Source organism: Colletes gigas, unplaced genomic scaffold, assembly GCF_013123115.1.
Source record: "Colletes gigas isolate AHSC1104 unplaced genomic scaffold, ASM1312311v1 Colletes_gigas_Sc00002, whole genome shotgun sequence".
Taxonomy (NCBI): Eukaryota; Metazoa; Arthropoda; class Insecta; order Hymenoptera; family Colletidae; genus Colletes; species Colletes gigas.
Genome location: NW_025106631.1, coordinates 10,186,935 through 10,210,114, shown reverse-complemented (window position 1 = coordinate 10,210,114; position 23,180 = coordinate 10,186,935). Strand labels below are relative to the sequence as shown.

The following is a 23,180-nucleotide window of genomic DNA, read 5'->3' as shown; positions in this document are numbered from 1 at the left end:
TGTCGTGTACATCACTGAATATCGATGAGCAAATCAGGAAAAAGCTCTACTTTTTCTTTTATTTATGTTCTGAAAGAGCGTATCGTACTTTGCAAGAGCATCGTTACACTTATGAAATCAGCGAGGTTGTAAAAAGTTAGACCTTGTTGTATCATTCAACTTTTTTGTCCATCATTTTTTCATCCACAACGGAGCAAACGATACGCCCTGATCTAACCGCGTGACGCACCTTGTATAATGGTATTCGCTCAATTTTCTTTTTACGCGGCAGATAAAAACACTATAAAAAAAAACGATCGTATAATAAAAGAGGACGTATTGGTTGCGTTAAAACAGAGAAATTGTTCTACGACCTTCGAAATTTATGTAAAAAGAATCAGCTTGACTATTTTTGAAGATCGATTTCAGGAACCAAATACTCCCGAGCTTCTACGTTTTATTTATTAGAAACCTGTTTGTTTTTTTATTTCCAGTTTGCCATTACATTGTGTCACGTATCTCTGTACATGTTCTGGCAATTTTTACAACAAATATATCCTCGAAATCACCTAGTTTTGGCCGACAGAAATTGAAAAGAGTCTTTAAATTGAAACCGTGTCTATTTTTTCGAATTTCTGATGCGTTCAGGTGGAAAAATGGAAGCCAAACGTAGGGGGGCCCAGAGGAGGATGGATCGTCGGTGGTCGTCCATTCGGCGTTTTACAGTATGAGAATATTAATCCGATCGATTTCACCGGCGCACGTGTGTGTACGTGTGCTGAATGAATTTGTGTAAAGGCTTATAGCGTGACAGGCTTGTTCCCGGACTATTACTATGCCGCGATCGTTACGACGTATGACATTATAGTGGTATCACGTGAGAGACCATTCGTGAAAAGATGCGATCTCGAGCACCCGCCGAGCATGCACCGAGTTCGATCCACTCGCGTTAAGGGGATTCCGCGAGAGAGAAACCGAGACGAAACCTTTTTGTACCCTCGACCACTTTCTGCGAAAAGGTTTCCCCGAGCGTGACGCCGATTTATTCAATTCAGATTCCGGGGGCAATGTCTCCGCGATGCTAATCGTTCGATCATTCTCGCGGAAACGAAGAGATCGTTTATCCATCTCCACGAACTGCACGGACGAATACTGAAACGCATTGAAACTGCTTTGTCCTGGGTCCAAAAATGAGCAACGTCTAAATTATTTTCTGAAAAAATATAGATTTTTACTTGATTATTCTATGACCATAAATTAATTATTTAATTGCACACCTGTTTACAAGTGTTTCCAGCAAATTTATATTTTCGTAAAGAATCGTTTCGAAACAAAGAAGATGGTACAGCTTCGAGTAAATGGCTGGGGCCCAGGGTGCTGAAAAAATATTAAAAATTCTTGAGACGACGACGGTTTAAAGAAAAGCAGCGGCATTTTACGGAAAAGAGTTAAACATATTTTTAAATAGAAATAGGGTGGTTGCAGATGTTATGCTGATTATGTTTCCGGTCGTTAAGATAGGCTTTATATGTATACCTAATTTTGCGAAGATTAGTTCATTGGTGTTGGGAGTTTTCAATGACGTAAACTTTGATAAAGTAGTTTAAAAAAAAAGCTACGTTATAGTTGAATATCGCGACACGCGATAGTTCCATTTGCGCAATCAATTGTGTATATTCTAACAAAGTTCGCTATTGAAATTCCGTAATTAACTCTTTGCAGTGTAATCGTGTTTTGTTCTTGTTTTAATACCGATATTTTGAATAAAAATTTTGTTAACAAGTCCATTTAAGGGGAACAACTTTGTTTATTTCACATCTTTGTAAAGTCTAACTGTTTAAAAATGTGTTTCCAAAGTTTTATTTTTAAATTCGAAAAACAACGAAATTACAGAATATGTTTGAATATCTGTCAGATTGTTCAAGCTCACATCGTGGCAGGATAGAATGCGTTTACCTCGAAACCGGGTTCTTCGAACTGGTTGTCAAGATTTCTCAAAATATAATGAATGTATTGACTCTAAATTTTGACAGTACGTTCTCAGGTATACTGTTTATCGTCCGATCGCGGCTTTTCCTCCCGTTTCTTTATTTGTTTTCATCTTATGTTAAGATAACCGAGAGAAAACAGGCGCCATTTTGTTATACGTTATTGTGCTACACGATCAAACGATAGCTACGCTGCCAAAGGTTATTAATGCCACCGAATTGTTTCCTTTCGGCTACTTACGTAGTACATACGTAATAATAATACGTCTTTTAGCGAAACGTTTGGCCAATAATGTAAATAAAATTGGTTGTTACGTACAAAGGAAAAGGAATTATTGTGCACGGAGTTTGATTTCTTTCGAGGCTTTTGTAAGCGTTTTAGGAAATCCATACGAAGAACTCGATTTCACTTTAATGCACACCAGTCACATGATGTGTTCAACCTCGTGCGTTTTTCCTTTGCCGAGCATGAAGTATTTGCGCAAATAGAGAGCAGATAACGTAATTATGTAATTTCTGTGAATTTTCGAAAGTTGCACGAGTAATGCATTTAGCTTTAAACAATACTTGAGCGATATTTACATTTTTTTGTTTTCGTCAAGGAAACATGACAAATTTTCGCGTAAACTTTTCCTTCCGTGTAGTGACTTTGTCGTTAGTTTATATCTTTAGAATTTGTTCTTCAAGTTACGAATTAATCTTCATATTATTAAAGAGAGAAGCCAAAATAAGTTGTATTTTAAATAGCCTCTGATATATTACTAAAATCACATTGTGTAATACAGTCCATATATTACAGATAAAAACACAACTTGACACAATCATTTGTATGCATAAGGTCTATACTAATTTTGTTGAAAATAAACTGCAATATACACGGTGTTACAAAACGTAATCAAATTTACCGGAAAATAATTAATATCTATTTTTTAAATAATGAGTAATTGCTTAATAAATCTTACACTTAAGATATTATGTACATATTCTCTGTACGTTGAATCCATCATGTTATTTATCATTATCGTTAGTTTAAATACTAATTTATTTTGTAACTTTACATAACATTTTATTACTGTTCAATTTGAACCAAATTATCGAAAGAAACGTTTTCATTTTTGTGCAATTTTGAAGTTCGATAAGAAGTGTAATTATTCCTAACCTGAAATAAATGTAACCTATTCCGAATTCTGTGAAATTTCATCCAGGAAACAATAAACTACCCTATCGCTGGGGAAGAACAATAACAAGATCAAAATTTTCCGAAACATAATTAGTCTTCGCATTATTTGCAAAAAAATTCGTTTTTCAAGCAACGTTTAATCTTTTAAAATGAATTGTCCGCTGAACGGCGGCCAATATCTGCACCGTTAGGAAGAACTGTTCGCCGCGACAAAGGAGAGGAATGCTCTCAGCAACAACAGGCTACTATTTTCAACGACTCGAATCTCAGCGAAAGCCTTTCATACCCTTGCCAGTTTTACCCTATTCCCGCCAGTGTAAAATACGGTGGCTTTTGTAATGCGGAATTTACAAGGGCAAGATATTTCTAAAGACGGCGAGCCTTTGTAGCTAGCCTCGGCTCCATGTGTGCAACGTGCAATAGTTGTACGATAAACGACGAAAATGCTGAAGCTTCGTTACATTTATATTCCGTCTATGCACCAGAGCCAAGTGCTATTAGTACTGCCATCTAACAATGGGTCTTCCAAAACATTGTTTTTTACCGTGCAGCAATACTGAAATCACATATGAGGCATACGTGTAAACCTTACATCTTCTGGATTTTTGGCGCAAACTGACTGTCATACCAATCTAAAAATTCAGAGTTGATTTTAGCCTCCTCTTTTCATGGATTGGCAGTTAATTGTGAAACTGTTCACTGAATGTGATAGGTAAACAGAGTATAGTGTGGGTGAATATATGTGAGTTGCAAAGCTTGAATTATTTGCCTTTCTTTATTTAAGGCCTCGATGTATTTTATGGTTTATAACTAATTTGAGTAATGTAAAAGTATCTTAACTTTAGAACCATACGACCGTACCACAGACGAGGTATACGAGTAGACCTTACAACTTATGGACTTTCGTGGCCCAATCTGACTGCCATACCGACCTGAAAATTCGGAGGTGATTTTAGCGTCCTCTTCTCATGGATGGTGGTCAGTTGAGAAACTATTCACTGAATTAGGATTGATAGACAAATAGCTATAGTGTTTGCGTAAATACATGTGAGTTGACTATGGAATTTTTGAATCTGTTGGTAACGTTGCAGATGACATGAAAATGATAATGGGGTTTCGAGACCCCATCAAAATGGGCCGAAAAAATACATTGGGTGAAAGATTTACTCGTATACCTCGTCTCTGACAATACTCTAGAATCTTTGATGAATCAATGAGAATCAAAACTAACCTAGCGAAGAAACTCTATATTTATGATGACCTATGCAAAGCGGATCGCAGCCAATTTGCTAATATTATTTAGTTTTTAATTAATAATTGCATTACCCAACTACGTTAATAATTTTTAGTCAAAACTATTGTCGATATTGTATCATAAACAAAATTCGTGAATTTCCTTACGTTACCGACGTTGACGATCGGGTTAGGCACAGAGTGCGCTGTAATATAGATATTACAGATTCGCGATATTCTAACTTTAGTTGATACTTCGCCCACAGGCGAGGTATCTCGTCTGTGCTTCGCCATCATTACTACACGCGTTTTACTCTTTAACGGTGCTTTCGTGTAATATTAATATGTTTTTACTATAAATTGAGTTGAAATCGTGGCGGAAACTGAATCGGGTTTCGCGTGATTTTTCTAACATTTGATCGGTGTTAATTATTAACATGTTTCTCTGAATTTAATCGCGATCTCTTGCAATACAGCTTGGATTTAATCATTCCTCAATTATAATTATATTATAAGTTCCCAGAAAAATTCAGATATACTAGTCGAATTCAGATCGATTCGGGTTTGCATCATTTTCAAGTACATGCAATTCTCTGCATGCTTAGTTTTATTTTTCACCGTGAGCGGCGTTGTATTCTTATTCCATACTAAATCAATAACATTGAAATGGCAAGGAGGTTTTCTACAGTCCCCAGAGTCTTTGAATAACAGGTTCCATCGAACACGTGCACCTGCATTTCTATTAAAAACAAGTTGCAACTATTTGTACCCAGAGTTTCCATATTACATCTTATGTGCAACTGCGTAACAAAAATAGAATACGTCCATACCAATGCAAGAAAGTATATGTTAATTTAAAAATATTTTGGTACTTTCTTGTTAGCGTACTAATTAAATAAATTTACCGAATATGATCAGAGTAAATCGTATTCATTTTTCTTTCACCTTTTAATAGAATGCGGAAAGAATTGATGTATAATATTAATAAGTAGAATCGAAATAATATAAACAAAAAATAGTGAGTTTATAATTGGTAAATGTATACCATTTGATACACGAGAGATTGTACATACATAAATTGCAAATGATTCACTCTGACAATAGTAACTAAGCAAAGAAAGTGTTAGTCGCCAAATTTCATTAAATCGAGGTTTGACATTTTTTTTCATTATGGGTACTTTGCTTATGTGTGCCTATAGAAGGTAATTGTGAGCCTTTCTCTCTCGACTCCCACGAGGCGGTCCGAAATTACTTCGGGCAGCTCCGGAGAATCGAGAAAGAGGGCATGCGTCAGTTTGCCTTTGTCGACTTTCCGAAACTCCACGAGCTCACGTACGCGTGATCTGGCATAGTGTGAGTAGTGCACCCGGTGCTCAATCTGGCGTCTCTGCATAAATCTTGGAAATAGGGAAAAATAACAAATGCCGATGGTTTATTTCAGTAATTATTTTTTCATAATGTTCGCGATTCGAGAATGTTTTATTTCGTTATATTACATCTGGATCACTGTGTCACTTTTGGCAGGCAGGAAAATTCAAAATTTTATTTCGTACAATGACGTAAACACGTTAAATTAAATATTAAGAAGATAACAGTAAATATTACACATATTAGGACACATTGGAATAATTTCATGTCGAGTTCAAAATGAGTTGCAGGAGCAACAAAAAGCCTGAATTATGTTGGAACGACATGGAAGAACTGAAATATTTAATTTGTGCGATCGAGTGTTGGTACGTTCGTTTTTACGTATATTTGCAATATGCATTTATGGATTAATAATTTTTATAGTCAGTGTCCAAAAATACCACCGCCACCCGTATGCACCATGTTACTGCCACCCAGGATTGAAGAGCTCCCTGCTTTAATACCCCCTCCAGCGCCTTGTTGTCCACCCCCTCCTTGTTGTGTGCCTCCTATAGCACCTGGTCCTTGTTGTACAGGTCCTTTGCCAGCTCCACCGCCACCAAAGTGTTTCCCACTACCTCCACCACCCAAATGTTGTCCTCCTTGTTGTCCATTGCCGTGTTATCCAAGTGAGTACTTATATAATGCTTGACAACATTTTTTGCTAGCAGGTTAAACAAAATTATACAGGGTGTTCGGCCATCCCTGGGAAAAGCTGTAATGGGAGATTCTAGAGGCCAAAATAGGACAAAAATCAAGAATACAGAATTTTTTTCTCGAAAGTAGGTAGGATTTCGGGAGTATGTCTACTGACCAAAAATGATTGTAATTGGGTCCCGATCTGTCGATTTTTTTTAAAAATTCGTTCTTGATTTCTAGTAATTTTGTTTGACGCCCTGTAGAAAAGTTGTCTAATACTTTTTTGTACTTGTCTATGAGCTCTACTTCAGAAAAAGTTTCATTGAAATATATTTACTATTGTAGGAGTTATGGCTGTTTGAAAATTGGACCATTTTTATGGGGTTTTCCTCATTTAGTGAGGTCAAGGGACAACTTTTCGATTATTTTTGGATTTTCTATATATTCTTCACTTAAATACGCGTCGCTTGCATTTTGAAGCATTAAAATCGTCTAATCCGTTCAGGAATTATGATGTTATAATTTCCGGGGTACATTTCTGGCCATACATTATGTTTTCGTTTAGGAATTTTTTTTTCGAAACTGGGTAGGATTTCGGGGGTATGTGTATTCACCAAAAATGATTGTAATCAACCCCTGCAACTAAAAATAATTTTTTTAGAACGATTTGAAACACGTGAAATATCAGGGGAATCATTCATTCATGATCAGACATTATATTTTCGGTAACGAATTTTTTTTCCCGAAATTAGGCAGGATTTCGAGGATATGTGTATTCACAAAAAATGATTGTAATTGACTCCCACAACCGAAAATAATTTTTTCAGAATGATTTGAAATTGTTTAATTTAATTTTTTAATGACTTTTTTAATGAAGCCTCGGTTAAGAAATTGATGTCCTTGATTTTCGTCTTATTTTGGCCTCTAGAATCTCCCATTAAAATTTTTCCTAGGGATGGCCAAACACCCTGTATAACATTTCCTAAAAGTCAAGTTTCATGTAAATACCGGTACGAAATAATTCTAAAAAGTGGACTAATGTTTTGTATAATACGAATCTTTCTAGATCCATATTGTTGAAAGTTTGTTAACGTCTACATCTGATTTTTACTTGAACAATCGACTAGCAAAGGAATTAAGAGACAAGCAAGAACAAAGGTAACGAAATTCATTTTCAAATCCAAATTGTTTTAATAATAAAAGTTCGTTGTAAATACTTAAGTAACTGTATAAATTTGAACAGCTTTGACCGTCAATAGGGTTCATCGAATAAACGGCGAACAACATATATTACACAAGAACTTTATTCAGATTTGATACGGTCCCTCGAGTCGAAGCTTAAAATAATGACACTTATTTTTCAATAGATTCACTCAATCGAGAATATCCTAACCGCTTGGGTATCAAGCCTAGTTGACAACAAATTCCGAAAATTTTATACAGTAATAATACTTGAGTACCTAACACTTTACGTTGTAAGTTGGAATGCGCTTTTTCGTTTCTGTACCAAATTGTAGGACCAGATGTGCTGATTTGGAAAACAGCCTCACAGTGAACGTAATTAAAAAAAAAAGAAAATATTAAAGGTTCCTGTTTGTTAACAGTTTTTATTATCTCTTTATAGAGCATGTTATGCGCGTTTCAACTTTTAATACTGTCTTTGTAATCGAAGAAATTGTTTTCGCTTTCAAAAGACCGCGCACAGATCTTATGGAAAATGGCCCTCGGTTAAATTAGCTGAACTTTTGAAATAATGTAGTTCATGATGTCTTGATGAAAAGTTCCAATGGGCCCAAGCTCGTAAATTGAACAGTTTCCGAGATACGGGGGATCAAAAGTCAATAATAGTGCGCCTTATTCTAGACCACTGCGTTTGAGCATATTTGAGTCTAAGAAGCACTGTTGTACACTGTCCATTTATTTGACCCCTTAAAACTCAGCAGTTGTACTGTGGGCCCTTAAATATTATCCCTTGACCCCCTGACCATCTGACTACCATTCAGGAGTCAAAATAAAAAAACGCCCAAAAGGTAAAAATTGGTTCTCTTTTTCATTGTACAAACATGAAGCACCGTCGACATTAGCATTATCCAGTGTGAACCACGAGGAGGTTGTTCGATCGGATTTTGCACACTATGTGGCCCTGAAGAGGGCCGTTTTTATACTTTTCTCTATTCGACCATAAGAATCTCAACATTCATATTGTTTTGATGGAGAACCAATTTTTACCTTTTGGGCGTTTTTTTATTTTGAAACTGTTCAATTTATCATTGGAAGTTTTCATCAAGACATTATGAACTACATCATATCAAAAGTTCAGCTAATTTATCCGTGGGCCATTTTCCATAAGATCTGTGCGGGGTCCTTTAATAACATGCTTGGCCTCGTTCACAAAATTCAGTGATTCTCAAGCAACGGAATAATTACTTCATAAAATTGGACACAGTTCCTACTCCGAATTAAAAATTCGATGCAGATCGTGATCTGGCTTAAAAATTCATTATCATCGATACAACTTGAAGATTCGATATGTTTCGGATGTTCTGTACATCTGTCATCGGCGAATCTTCGATTACTGATCCGCGAAGACGTATTTATTTCTTTTTGATTTTCATTCCGATCGTGACAAACTACGTTAAGAACAAAGAGATTCACGAATACCTTACTCGCTATAAAACTAACACCTACTGCCTATTACAGTACCAAACGCTGCATTCGTTTTTCGTTGAAAGTTTATTTTATCGAAGTGTTTGCTCGAAAACGTTGTTAAAGTTAAAAAAAAAAAAGACAACACGTTACAACGAATAATAAAAGTTTCGTACGTTAACTAACCATTTGAACAATTTCTGTTCTCGGTAGACAGAGAGAGCTGGAATTACTTTGTTTTGCGAGGAGTGCGAGGAAACAGGCCATTCTACGAAGAAATTTCGATAGGATAATAGAAATCTCCAATTCTCCGAACAAATAACGAGCCATGAACATTACGGAATTTACGCGTACAAATTAAATTCTTTAATAGAGTGCTGGGCTGACGTTCAGCGTAATATGTAACAACGAGCGTCGACATTGATTATTTTTAAATACACGTGAATGTTAACTTTGAATGCTAACGTTGTCGATGAAATTTCTAATTTTAATTGCAAACTTTCGAGCGTGTTCCCTAAAACTCGTGTACCCGTCTCTTCTTCTCTAAGATATTGTTTTCTTTTGTTTTCAATGCAAACGATAGAGAGTTACAAAATGTCGGAATACACAGCAACTTGTATTAAATTTTTTTAATAAATTCGTTTAATCGGTAAGAATTTTAACCTATGAAATTTTCAAGGACAAAGCACACCCACGACACATTCTCCATTCCTTAATCGTAGCTTTTAAAACATTAGTCGTAGCGTACTCGCAATACTGTTACGATATTGCTTCGTATGGAGCATCTAAAAATAAAAATCACACTTTTCGTACGATTCTCGCGCTTCCTGCGTTCCATTGATTCGATTTGTTAAAAGAATATTTCCTTACCTTACGAAATGATCCTTGGACGCATGTGTGGCGTCGCCTCCTATGCTCGCCACCAAAGGGGCAGCGCCACACATGCTTTGACCTCATCGTCTAGAATCATTTTCGACATTACACGATCAACGTCGTAAAAATACTTTCCTCGCTTTTTACGAAAGTTCCAGACGCGACGATAAGTACAATCATAATTGCAGCATCTATAGCTATGATTATGGTTACGCTTACTGTAGATATGGATCTATCGCTTTGCCAAGTTTCATTGAAATTGACAAGGGTTTGAGACTTTCCTTGTTAGACGCCCCATATTTCACCGAAGAATAAGAAACTATATTTGCGTGGTGTGTTTCGTAACACGTTGGACCATTTCAACGATGGATTAGGGACAAAAGAACGATGGAAAAAATTTATCTATGTCTCTGTTAGCCTTGTGAACTCTACTAATTCTTATTGACCAATATAATTGATTCTTTTAAATTGTTTGTATATCCTTTAATTTTTTGGAATCATTGGGAATTTAATAGACAATTCTTTGAACTAGACTCGAGCAATTGGATAAGATACGTACCTGGGATCAAATTCTCGACAGTATTATCAATGCGTTACTGAGGTTCTTCCGATAAAAATGAGCCCAGACACGACCTTATTCCTATTACTTTTAATTACACGTACTGGAAAATATATCAGAAATTATTTGAATAATTAAAAATAATCAGAGCAAGCTCATGTTTATACTCGTTTTAATCGAAAGAAGCTCGACAACTGCAATAATTTCGGTACGAAAAATATGAACACGCGTGACGAAGGTCTGCGCAGGACAATCACACTGGAACATAAAAGTTTGTTAAAGGATTTAAAGACATAAGTTTAGTTCGGTGATGAGAAGATTAAATGAAACGTACAATTCGTGAGAAGATCTCTGCTCGTGCATCGCTGAAACGGATTCGACGTGTCACGAAACATTCCGCGATACCTCTCTGACGAGCATATCGTTTCTACTTTTTATACATACCTTACGCACAGAAAAATCAAACGATCGATAAAAGACAGAATATCTTTTCGTCGAATACATTGTTCCCATCAATGGTGAAACGTTAGAGAACGAAAAGATTCTCGCAGCTCTTGGCTTTCCTCTTGAAGCCCAGCAGATGCTTCAGGATCCTCCTGCGGTGTTTGCTTCTTCTTCGTCTGGTCGCTTGATCCCGGTCCCGCTGCGGGTTCAATTTGATTTGCGCCAAAATGCCGACCAGCAGCTCGTCTACGTGATGCGCGATCCCCGAGGAAGTTTCGATGAATTTGCAGCCGCAGTGGTTCGCCAAACGTCGGCCAACTGTCAGGACAGACGAGGGACACGTGAGGTATATTTCGAAACGAATTTTGGCTAAATGTTGCTGTTTCAGTCGGTGGAAATCGATTCCACTAAACGAAGTTACTGAGTTGCTGCGATAATATAAAGGCAACTTGGTCTGGGGTCTTGCTGAAACAACGAATATTCGATGAACGTTTCCGATTTGGTGAACTTGCCTCGTTCGTTACTACTATAGTGCTGATACAACGGTTCTGTTAGTCTTATTTAATGCAGGAACAGGTTCGATAAAATTTTATAAAGTTATGTTGAGCCGTCCATAATCTCGCGGCCAAATGGTGACATCTATGGTAAGGTTGAAGATCGTGCGGGGATTCCCGTGTCTTTTGTTCGAGTCGAGTCGATTATTCGAACTGCATAGTCGACATTACTGTAATTGATTTATGTTAAACTATGTAATATCTAAGGAATAATTAAAGTGGTTGTGTTTAATATTTTAAATATTGTCTATATACATATAGTTATTTAATCAGTTCCTTTGCCAGGGGACCTGATATTTTTCAACAAATTATCCCATCGTCAAAAGTAACGGAGACATCGAGGACCACGTTTAAAAAAATATGACTGAGAAAATGTTTTGTATAAGTACCATGATCCATTTCTACGAGATTTTCACCCTCGTTTCCGGCGCTTACCGACTGACGCGACTTCGCGCTTCCGTTCGAGGTCGACTTTGTTCCCGACGAGGATCACACCGTGATTGGCCATGTAATCGCTGTTCCAAAGGTACAGCAACGTATCCTGGGCCACCTTCAGACTTTGTCTGTCCACCACAGAGTAGACCACCACACAGACGTCCGGGTTGTAGGTCGAACAGAATGCCTCAACCTGATCAACGTAAGAGAATTAATTTTAATGGTGTAACTTTTTTGATACTCTGGGTATCCCAAAAGAGTGTTTTAAAAATATCGTTAACTATATTGATATTAAGAAAGTTTACTCAGTCGAAGAGTAGAGGGTGCTAGATCGAGCAACAACGATAATACGAAGTTCGAGAGAAACTGAACTTTCAAACGGATATAGAGATCTTCGTTACGTAAACGCGAGTCTCCGAACACGTGTCTCGAGAGACAGGAAATAGCAAGAGAGAAAAGTACAAAATGGCTTTTACATAATCGAATGATATTGTTAGACTTAATGCTGACCGACATCTCGGCCGCAGGATGATCGATGATCACCAGTTCCGTTTCCTGGCCATCGAGCATGACTGACACGTTCTTTTGGTCGTACTCCTCGTCTGGAACAAATTTGAACAACTTAATATTAGTAACGAAGAAGTTTCGTGCCTGTGAAAAACTAAACAAGGGCATTGCACAAGCACCAAACGTGCTGTATTAATATAATAATAATTATAACTGATATTTCAGCAGATTATGTAAGAGGATTGTTCAATAAGTCCTTAGAAAATTCAAGAGCTGGTGCTCGTAGCATCGAAAACTTTTGTTTTTAGTAAGCATCATGACTCACTAGACAGTTGTCAAATTCTCAGTTATATCCACCACACGATTTCATTTTTATTGTCCATTAAGGCAAGAAACTTTTGCTTATTTAGAAAAATGGAAAAAAGTGAATTTTGAGCGGCGATTAAACACTTGTATTTAAAAGCCTTAACACCGAAAGAGATCAAAGCTGAGTTGGATGAAGATCATGGCACATCTACTCCTGTGTTTGCAACTATTTACAATCGGGTAAATGAATTTAAACGTGGCCGTACATGCACCAATGATGAACGTCGTTCGAGATGTCCAGCGGAAGTGACTACTCCCGAAATGAGTGACAAAATCCACGATATGGTTTTGAGCGATCGACCAATTAAAGTGCGCGAAATAGTTGAGGCCACAGGCATATCGCAAGGTACAGTATTTTCAATTTTGCACGAAAAATTCGGTGTGAAAAAAATCTCGGCAAGATGGGTGCCGCGTTTGCTCTCAGTGGAGAATAAACGCAATCGTGTGGTCGACTCTGAGGCTGTTTTGGCACTTTCTCGTCGCAATCCTGACGAGTTTTTGCGTCGATAAATAACTGTGGCCGAAACGTGGATACACCACTACACTCCAGAGGCAAAGGAATAGTCAAAACAGTGGGTTTTTGAACGCGAACGGGCTCCGAAGGAGGGCGAAGACGGTGAAATCGGTTGGCAAGGCGATGGCCACAGTTTTTTGGGATGCACGCGGAATCATCTACACCGATTACTCGGAAAAAGGAAACACAATAACTGGAGAGCATTATGCGTCGTTATTGCACCGATTAAGCGAAGAAATCAAGAAAAAACGTCATCATTAAAAAAAGAAAAAGATCCTCTTCTACCAAGACAATGCACGGGTGCGCACCTGTGCAGTTTCGATGACCGAAATCATGGAATTAAAGTTCGAATTATTACAACATCCACCATATTCACCGGATTTGGCCTCCAGTGACATTTTTTTATTTCAAAATTTTAAAAAATGGCTCGGCGGAGAACAGTTCACGTCAAACGAGGAGGTCATCGCCCAAACAGATGCCTATTTTGAGGACCTTCCGAAATCTTACTTTTTAGATGGCTTAAAAAAGTTGGAGAAACGCTTGGAAAAGCGTATAGAGTTAAAAGGAGATTATGTTGAAAAATAAAAAAAAATCTACCTAAAATAATTTGCTTTTCTGCCTTTTTCTAAGGACTTATTATACTTATTATACTTTTTGTAAAACCATAAAAAGCAACTCGACGCTGTATTATTTGAATTGGACAATAATAATAGGAGTTACAGGGAAATCACAAACCTACAGAATTAAATTTCAAAGACTCTTATATCGTTACGACTCATTTATACTATTAGGTGTACAAATGAATAATCCAAATTATCTTAAGCAGTTATAAAATCAAGTTTAAAGTCAATAGATTTTCCCGCTCTTTTGCGATCATATAGTATTGACATATAGCTAGTTAAAACAAAAGATAGTTTAGCGAAAGGCCCAACATAACCTTCAAAAGTATTTGACTCAGTAGAGTCGAAAATGGCAACAGATAAACTGCATATCCGACGCTGCATTCTTTACGAATTCCAACAAGGAAAAAATGCTGCAAGAGCATGCGAATTGATTTGTTCCTTTCTCGGTGAAGGTGTTGTATCGTATAATGTATGCGCATTTTGATTTAAGCAAAGAACTTGCAGAACAGTTAGGAGTAACCCAGCAAACGATTTCCAAACGAATACGTGAGATGGGAAAGATCCAGAAAGAAGGAAAATGGGTTCCGCATTAACTCACTGCAACCAACAAAAATCAACGAGTGGCAGCGTGTCTTTCTCTTCTCAATAAGCAGCGTCGAAAGTCTTTCTTGTGGAAAATCGTTACGGGTGATGAGAAGTGGATACTCTATGTCAATCCGACATCAACATCGGTTGCAAAATCCAATCGCTTCGGAAAGAAGGTTCTTCTCTGAATTTGGTGGGATATCAAGAGCGTGGTTTATTATGAATTGTTGGAACCGGGTGAAACAGTTACTGCGGACTGCTACTAACGTCAATTAATCTGCTTGAGTCAGTCATTGGAACGAAAACGTCCGTATACTGGCAAAGGAGAACGTCCAGTGAAATTGTTGCATGACAACGCCATGCCACATATTGCTTCCCATACAAAAGACACCATAACGAGTCTTGGCTGGGACGTCTTGCAGCACCCGGCGTATTCACCAGACATTGCTTCCTCTGATTATCACCTTGTGCGGTCGTTGCAACACGCTTTATCCGATATGCACTTCCAATCAGTGGATGAGTTCCGAAAATGGCTTGACGACTTTATCAGGTCCAAAAACGTAAAATGTTTCCGAGATGGAATTCATCAGCTGCCTGAAAGATGGCTTAAAGTTATAGAAAGTAACGGCGAATACTTTGATTGAACAATTTAATTTACTTTCTTTTAAAATAGAGACTGAATGTGGCTGAAAAAATTGGATTATTCATTTGTACACCTAATATTTTTATCGATTACGAATAAACATTAACTGCATTTTCGTGCGTTGTTTTTCAGACTCCTAACTAAATTTTAAACAGTATCGAACGCCGTTAATTATGAACGCGCGAACGGATTAAGGTTACGGTACCCGTATGTACGAGCAACGTGCTGAAATTGAAAGTTAATTAAATCCGTGCAATAAATTCAACGCGTGATTGTTGTACACGAAACGTAATTAAGCGAACGTTCTCGACAGTCCGGAGATTCGTTTGCAGCTCGACGATTGTATTATTTTTAAGCCAAAGATTCGCGCTAGTAAAATATTTTTAATCAACTTGCGTGTTCCGCATTCGCGTCGGCAACCATAACTTAACTTTTTATTATTTATTTAAGGTACTTCGCGGAAATTCGGTTAGAAATTTCGACGCGATAAAATAGAAACTCCAATTCGAATATACGTTTAACGAGAGATATGAAATACCATGGCTGTGCGTCGTTAAATTACAATAATTGTTCGGGCATTAATTTAATAAATTCTCGACAACGCGATATCAGAGACACTGGAGTTACGACAAAGTTTATCATATATTTATTAATTTCATAAATTTTAACCGTTCGATAAGTCCGTGCAGTACGATATTCCCTTTTTCGAAACAAATGCAATTTTCATTCAAGTTCTCGATGCTCTCGCGAACTTTATTCACGGTAAGCCTTGACAAAGAAGAAGCCGTTGCTGCGAGAGAATTTATTCTCTCGCAGCTTTAATATGGACTTTGTAAAGTGAATATCGATACTTTGGCTCAAAGGGCTCGAAACTCGGTAGGGTTCGCGAGTCTGGTTCGCAGAGATAAGGGTAGCCACCCTTTGTATTATGTTACGACGGGATTTTCATCGCGACGCAGTACGCGTGTTAAATATCACAGTGAATAATGTAAATAGCAAATGAGAGGCTCTCTGTAATTATCATTAATCCTACGATATAAACAAAAATATACAGGGTTGCGTCTAGTAACCAGTAACGAGCTATAACTTTATTCACAAATGCACCGATGCAGTTGCAAAGTGCAATTAAATTTTTTACACGTGAATTAACTTTGTATTATTAAAACGTAATGTTAAAGATTGAAAATTATTGTATCTTTGGTAGTACAAGACAATGAAGTTTTGCATTGAACAAAAACGAAGCTTGTACCTTTAGCAGCGTCTGTGAGAAGTTGTTTCAATTAAATTAATTTCGTATCGCGTTAACTCAGATGGAGGACCGGCCATTTTAATTAAAAGTTATTAAACATCGAAATCCCGAATTTAAAAATAAAATTTGATTACACGCGCTACGGACGATACAATTTTTCGCTAAATACGATTGAAAAATATATGCAACAAACACTCGATGTGAATTTTAACAAATAACGCGCTCAGCCTGCAACGGACTATTGATTTTTGAATCCTCGAAAACTGCTCCATTATTAGAAATGCCATTACGCAGTTGCAAATGCAATATACAGGGTGTTCGGCCACCCCTGGGAAAAATTTTAATGGGAGATTCTAGAGGCCAAAATAAGACGAAAATCAAGAATATCAAGTTCTTGATTGACGTTTCGCTAAAAAGTTATACAAAATTAAATCAAAAAATTTCAAATCATTCTGAAGAAATTATTTTTGGTTGCGGAGGTCAATTACAATCATTTTTGGTGAATACACATACCGCCGAAATCCTACTCAGTTTCGAGAAAAAAATTCGAGTAGGTGCCTAAATTTTTTTATGAAATTAAAAAATTTCAAATCGTTCTGGAAAAAATATTGTCGATTGCAGGAGTCAATTACAAGCATTTTTGGTAAAAAAAAATACTCCCAAAATCTTACTCGAAAATATAATTTCTGGCCAGAAATGTTTGCCCGAATTTTGATGCGAATCTTTAAAACATCATAACTTCTGAACGGATTGGACGATTCTAACGTTTCAGACGGCAAACATCGCGTACTTTTGTGAAGAATTTGTAGATATTCTAACAATATTGAAGAAGTTGTTCCTCGACCCTGTAAAGTGAGAAAAACCCCATAAAAGAAGTCCAATTTTCAAACAGCCATAACTCCTATAATAGTGAATATATTTCAATGAAAGTTTTTTCGGAAGTAGTGCTCATGGGTACCTACAAAAAAGTATTAGGCAACATTTCCGTACAGCGTCAAACAAATTTATTAAAAATGAAAAACGAATTTTTAAGAAATATCGACAGGGGGTGGGTACTGCAGAAATATTACGGCGACAAAAAAAATTTTCAAATCGTTCTGGAAAAATTATTTTTAATTGCAGGGGTCATTTACAAGCATTTTTTATGAATACACATACCCTCGAAATCCTACGTACTTTCGAGAAAAAAATTCTTTACTGAAAATATACTGTGTGGCCAGAAATGTTTTTTTACGGGCGAAGCTGTAAACATTAATAACTTTTTAATGAAGCCTCCAGCAACAAATTAGTATTCTTGATTTCCGTTTTATTTTGGCTTCTAGAATCTCTCATTAAAATTTTTCCCAGGGGTGGCCGAACATACTGTATAGATATTTTTTTTGTAACCCGTTGCACGGATGGAGATAGAGACAGGTTTAACAATGATGCACAGATCTTATGGAAAATGGACCCCGGTTAAATTAATTGAACTTTTGATATGATCTAGTTTATGATGTCTTGATGAATAGTTCCAATGGGCCCAAGCTCGTAAATTGAACTGTTTCCGAGATACGGGGGATCAAAAGTCAATAATAGTGCGCCTTATTCTAGACTACCACGTTTGAGCATATTTCAGCGTAAGAAGCACTGTTGTGACCCTGTGGGCCCTTAAATATTATCCATTGACCCCCTGACCCTCTGACTCCCATTTAGGTGTAGCGGCCATTGTATAGCCACTACGCCCTTGCCAGAGTATGAATGAGAATGGAATGTAAGGATAGTTTTAAGCTTTCTATTTTTCCATTTTCCCAGGGTCTCATGCCAGCCTGGTCGTCCTGTTAAACACTTGGTGACCAGAGCCGTGCGAGGCGCCTGTTTTCCTTCAAGGTTTCGCCTGGGCCTAGGACCACCCCGATCCGGGCCCGGCGAGCCTCTTGACTTTTATGACTCTCTTTCGCTAAACTTTTCCTACGCTGAGTATTTTCCAGGTTCGTTTTTCCGTCTTTCTGTCCTGTCTCTTTTTCTCTACCTTTGCTATTAGAGTAAGAAATTGAAGGGACGTTAGAAGAAAGACCCCAGTCTGTTATAGACGCGCCAGTCGGTTATCGATGCCCGAGTCTGGTAAAGACGTCGTCGCGTTTGCGAAGCCAGTTTTGGTAACAATTTTAACCTACGTGTGGCTACACCCCCGACACCCGCGAAATAAACAGTTAAATAATTGTTGGGGTAGATCGTGGGTTTGTCATTTGAACCCCCAGCCCCCTCACAGGATTCAAAATAAAAAAACGCCTAAAAGGTAAACAATGGTGGAAGCACCGTCGACATTAGCATTACCCAGTGTGCACCACGAGGAGGTTGCTCGATCGGGATATTGCACACCATGTGGCCCTGAAGAGAGCCGTTTTTATAGTTCCCAATTCGATCATAAGAATCCCAACATTCGTATTGTCCTGATGGTCTTTATTAGCAGCATCTCCGGTCGAATTTAAAAGATTGCCATCTGAATATTTGACATGCCTTTCATGACGAGCAAATCCTAAAAACCTTAAAACACTTGCAATATGTGCGCATGTACCCAATGTTTTGGCACCGGATTGACAGATGCAGTTGTAACCATTTATTACTTCCTCTTCTAGTTCCAGTTCATTTTTGGGAATGTGAGAAATAAGAACTTGATGTTTGGTACGATTCCGAAATCGTGAATAAATTTTTAGTCTTCTAAGGCTGTTATCTACCAACGAAGTGTCAATCTGCGCTAATAGAGGGCATCAGGACATTATGAATGTTGAAATTGTTATGGGCAAATAGAGAGAACTATAAAAATGGCCCTTTTCAGGGCCACAGGGTGTGCAAAATCAGATCTTGCAACCTCTTCGTGGTGCACACTGGGGAATGCTAATGTCGACGGTGGTTCATGTTTGTACAATGAAAAAAAGAACCATTTTTTACCTTTTTGGCGTTTTTTTATTTTGACTCCTGAAGGGGAGTCAGAGGGTCAGGTGGTCAAGGGGTAATATTTAAGGGCCCACAGGGTCACAACAGTGCTTCTTATATTGAAATATGCTCAAACGTGGTAGTCTAGAATAAGGCGCACTATTATTGACTTCTGCTCCCCCGTATCTCCGAAACTGTTCAATTTATCATTGGAACTTTTCATCAAGACATCATGAACTGCATCATATCAAAAGTTCAGCTAATTTAACCGGGGGCCATTTTCCATAAGATCTGTGCGGTGTCTTTTATCTGATCGTATTTATTAATCGTAGTTCGCAACAGCGGATACAAAAATGTCGTTTTAAGAAGATTTAGCAAAATGTTTCGTGCCAAACCAGTGGCAGTTTTCCCATAACAAGAATTTTGGCGTTTCATTTTTCGATCACAGTACGTCGTACGTACAGGTGTGATCATTTTCAATGAAATATTTCTAAAATAAATGAATTATAATTAATGTTTACGGAACTTGTTTCGCCTTTTCATGCATACTGATCGTATTTATGCGTCGCTTACAGACATAATCAATACTGCAATAATTGCTCATGCATGGGGATCAAAAAGTAGCGTAAACAAATTTACGCAGCGCGTTATGGAAAAAAAATTCTCGTATCTGCGAACTACGTAGTCTGTTTGTCGACGAATAATTCATCATCCGCTATACTCTGTCGGGGAAAAATTTGTCATAAATCTCACATCGGGTTGCGCTTATCCATACAGACATGAAAAGTTGCGTGCTCGTAGAAACAACCTACATTCTGTTTATACAAAATTTTAACTGTCGCTCAAAAATTTCGACTCGCATCGATCTCTATACGAATAAAGTTTTCCACATTCGCGCGATCATTTAATTGAAAATTTTTATCATCACCGTGCCGGGAGAATCAACATTGGGTACCGTGAATATTCTTTAAAAAATCATCCAAAAATTTACAGAGTATTTTTAACTCTGTTAATTTTCGTTGATGCTCCGATCAGGAATTTTTAAAACACACGTGCACTTTTGAAATTTGTTCTCGAATATAATAAAACTTGTTTCCAGGTTGGAAAGTAAGAAAGCTCGTTTCTTTTAAAGATCGGTGCTTGAAACTTTACCAGCTACGCTGTACGTGTACTTTTATGCATTCAATCGGTTCTTTTTTTTTTTTATAAAAATTGCCGTTTTCGAAGTAAAGGGAAACCCAGTCGTCGGTTATTGCATGCGCGATCGGAAAATGGACGCTGAAGACACGAGCTCGAGGTAGACCAGAGGAAATAGGGTAACAAGGAAAAATAAGGTCCGGGTCCTTGTACAGTCGCATACGGAACTCGTAACAACCGTAAAGAAGGACATTAAGGCAACATCGAAAATACCTTACGATGTCGAAAATCGGATTCCTTTGCCTCGACGCGAGCTTTCCGTCACAGAGATTGCACAATGATCGTAAAACACTTCGTACCTACTCGCGAGGGAATATTGCCAGCTATCGGATACTAATTTTGGCGATGCTCTAAAAATATTCAATTGAAGAACCGGCGAAGAGAAAGAAAAGTGATTATTTTAGCCACATACATATTATATCGAATAAAATATTATATTGGTCGATTTTGTTCTTTTCGTGTAAGAATTGTAAGCGTTCCAATGAGAATGATCTCACTGGAAGGAAATTAACGCCAATTTCGTCGTCGCTGCCGCTTAACGACGAAAACGAGAAAGAAGAGGATCATCGACGAACGAGAGTGGAAACTAACGAACCGAGTGACTATATTTGCGCCTAATTGAATGATTCCTGACCTCTTCCGTCCTTCGAGCACCAAACGTATGAATTTCTGCTAAAACCTTGTCCTTTTGTTTTAAATATAACTGATGTTGACTGTTCTTTAGAGTGTTCCACGTGACTGGGGAAAAGTGTATTTTTAAAACTGTATTTAAATTATCAAATGGCGCACTATAACAATGTGACAATTGTACGTTTTTGAGAAAATAAAATTCTATAATAAAAATTAGGTAACTTTAACAGACATTGTTATCGTGTAGTCTGCTTATGTTCGCAAAGTACTCGTTAATGAGTTTGCCATCTTATCCCAAGGTTTCTTACCCGTTGACAAATTATCTACGAGTGCCCAGGAAGCCAGAAACAGAGGTCTCAAAAGTTCTCGTAGCTCGAAAATTTCAAGAACAGTCGCTAACTAGAATCCATTACTCACGTTCCTTATTTCCAAAGCTACTTCAAACCTTGTCATAAGTAGTTTGCGTCTTCCATCGCGTAGTTTGTAAACTGGCCATTCCTCAAAGACGTTGTTGCCACTCGAGAGGCTAAAGGTGTTTGTTAATGATCGCCCCGAAGAAATAACTAGCAAACTCGTAGAACTAATTTCCATTATCAACAGCGCAGGTGAAACTAGTTATAACAGTGATTATCGAGACATAAACGCTTCTTCTGCTTTATTTACGTTACGAATGTATCATCTTCGTGCAGGAGATATCGAAGCATCGATCTATTTGGCAAGATACGAGCAGATTTCCCAGATTGGGAACGATTTGTTTCCAATGCATGCTATCCTCTCCATAAACGATCTCTCCTCTTATCTCGAGATGAGATACATACTTCGTCATTCTGTGTCGAATCGAATTTTTCCTTTATTTTCCTGCAGACTATCGTTCTTCGAACGTTGGAAAAGAATTAGAAATCAAATTCCTCGATTCCTTTCAAAAAGCCATTCGTAAATGGTCGTTTAAATAAATAAGAGGCAAACGGTTACTATCGTTTGCAACCAAACGCGCTTAGAGGGTCGCTTTTAGTACGATTTTCTGATTTCCCTTGGAATGAAAAGTCGTTTTGCAAGGGCAGAAGGTACTCGTGGTTCGCAGTACAATCAGCATTATTCGACTATTCAGTTCACGTACGATGTAAACGAAATTCTTCCAACGTTCAAGCACGAATTACAACGATACAGCAATTTGCATTACTGGCTACTGGGACGACGAACAACCCCTATTGACCATAAACTCGAGTCACTTATTCGGTTTACGGGGTGCAAGTCCTTCGAGGAGCCACTTTATCGCCGTCTAGACGTCGTAAAGATAAATTAAAAAAGATCGGAACCACCAAAGGTTGCACGAAGAATGAAAAATCTAAAAATAAATTCTTGTAACTGCTTTCAATTAGGGTGGCAATTTTGTAATTTCAACTGTTATTTTCATAGAATTATTAACCCTCGTCAAAATTTGAACCAATTTCGTTAGATTCGATGTTTTCTTTATGCGTTATTTAATCCCCCTAAAAATATTTACGACGGTGGTTAGAAATTCCTAATTTAGTCCAAATGCTGAAAATTTGATTAAAAGCAGCAGGTGTTCCCAAGGCTTTGGAGAGCAAAACGCAATGTGAACACATTCCTGGCACGTGCTGCTCGCTATTTTATCGTCCCGAACTTCCGTTGTTGGCACTTTAAGCGATTCCAGGTGATCAGAAGATAACTAATGTGCTCGAACCAGGGGTAGAAAGTTGCCCAAGCTGCCTTGGCCACTTCCGATCCATCTTCCTCGACGGTCGTCCAAAGCGCTAAGGAGTTCGTTTCAATGTAACCGCATCCGGGACCTCTCGATGCAAGGAGTACGTTTTCCAATAACACTTCATACTCCCGGGAAAGTGCTTATAACGTGTAGACGCCAGGCGTCCTTCGACGAAGTATGGACCAATGATCAGCGAGCTGTGCATATTTCAATACCTTGAAGCGCACTTTGGCGCCAAGTGTTGTCTCCCTAATTAGGGACCGCCCATCGAAGCTACCAGATACCAAAAT

At 37.8% G+C, this 23,180-nt stretch overlaps 2 protein-coding genes across 3 annotated transcripts in view; one reads left to right on the top strand and one right to left on the bottom strand.

Moving 5' to 3' along the window:
- Positions 1-5,787: 5,787 nt before the first annotated feature.
- On the top strand, positions 5,788-6,480 carry LOC122402857 (small proline-rich protein 2B-like). The gene is made up of 2 exons (XM_043406005.1): positions 5,788-6,113; positions 6,172-6,480. The coding sequence occupies exons 1-2, from the start codon at positions 6,028-6,030 to the stop codon at positions 6,437-6,439; spliced, it is 354 nt and encodes a 117-aa protein (XP_043261940.1). The 5' UTR covers positions 5,788-6,027; the 3' UTR covers positions 6,440-6,480.
- A 1,796-nt stretch (positions 6,481-8,276) lies between these two features.
- Positions 8,277-23,180, bottom strand: part of LOC122402487 (GTP-binding protein RAD-like) — a 55,132-nt gene continuing 40,228 nt past the window's right edge. For both annotated transcript variants that reach the window (XM_043405323.1, XM_043405314.1), the window contains 3 exons: positions 12,448-12,539; positions 11,938-12,130; positions 8,277-11,266 (listed from right to left, as the gene is read on the bottom strand). In XM_043405323.1, the coding sequence (XP_043261258.1) occupies positions 11,031-11,266; positions 11,938-12,130; positions 12,448-12,539 (521 nt within the window). In that variant the 3' untranslated portion in view covers positions 8,277-11,030. The remainder of the gene's footprint in view (positions 11,267-11,937; positions 12,131-12,447; positions 12,540-23,180) is intronic.

Coding starts and splice junctions, on each gene's coding strand:
- LOC122402857 (XM_043406005.1), top strand. CDS start 6,028: ATGAGTTGCAGGAGCAACAAAAAGCCTGAATTATGTTGGAACGACATG. Junction 6,114..6,171: donor ATTTGTGCGATCGAGTGTTG/GTACGTTCGTTT, acceptor TAATTTTTATAG/TCAGTGTCCAAAAATACCAC.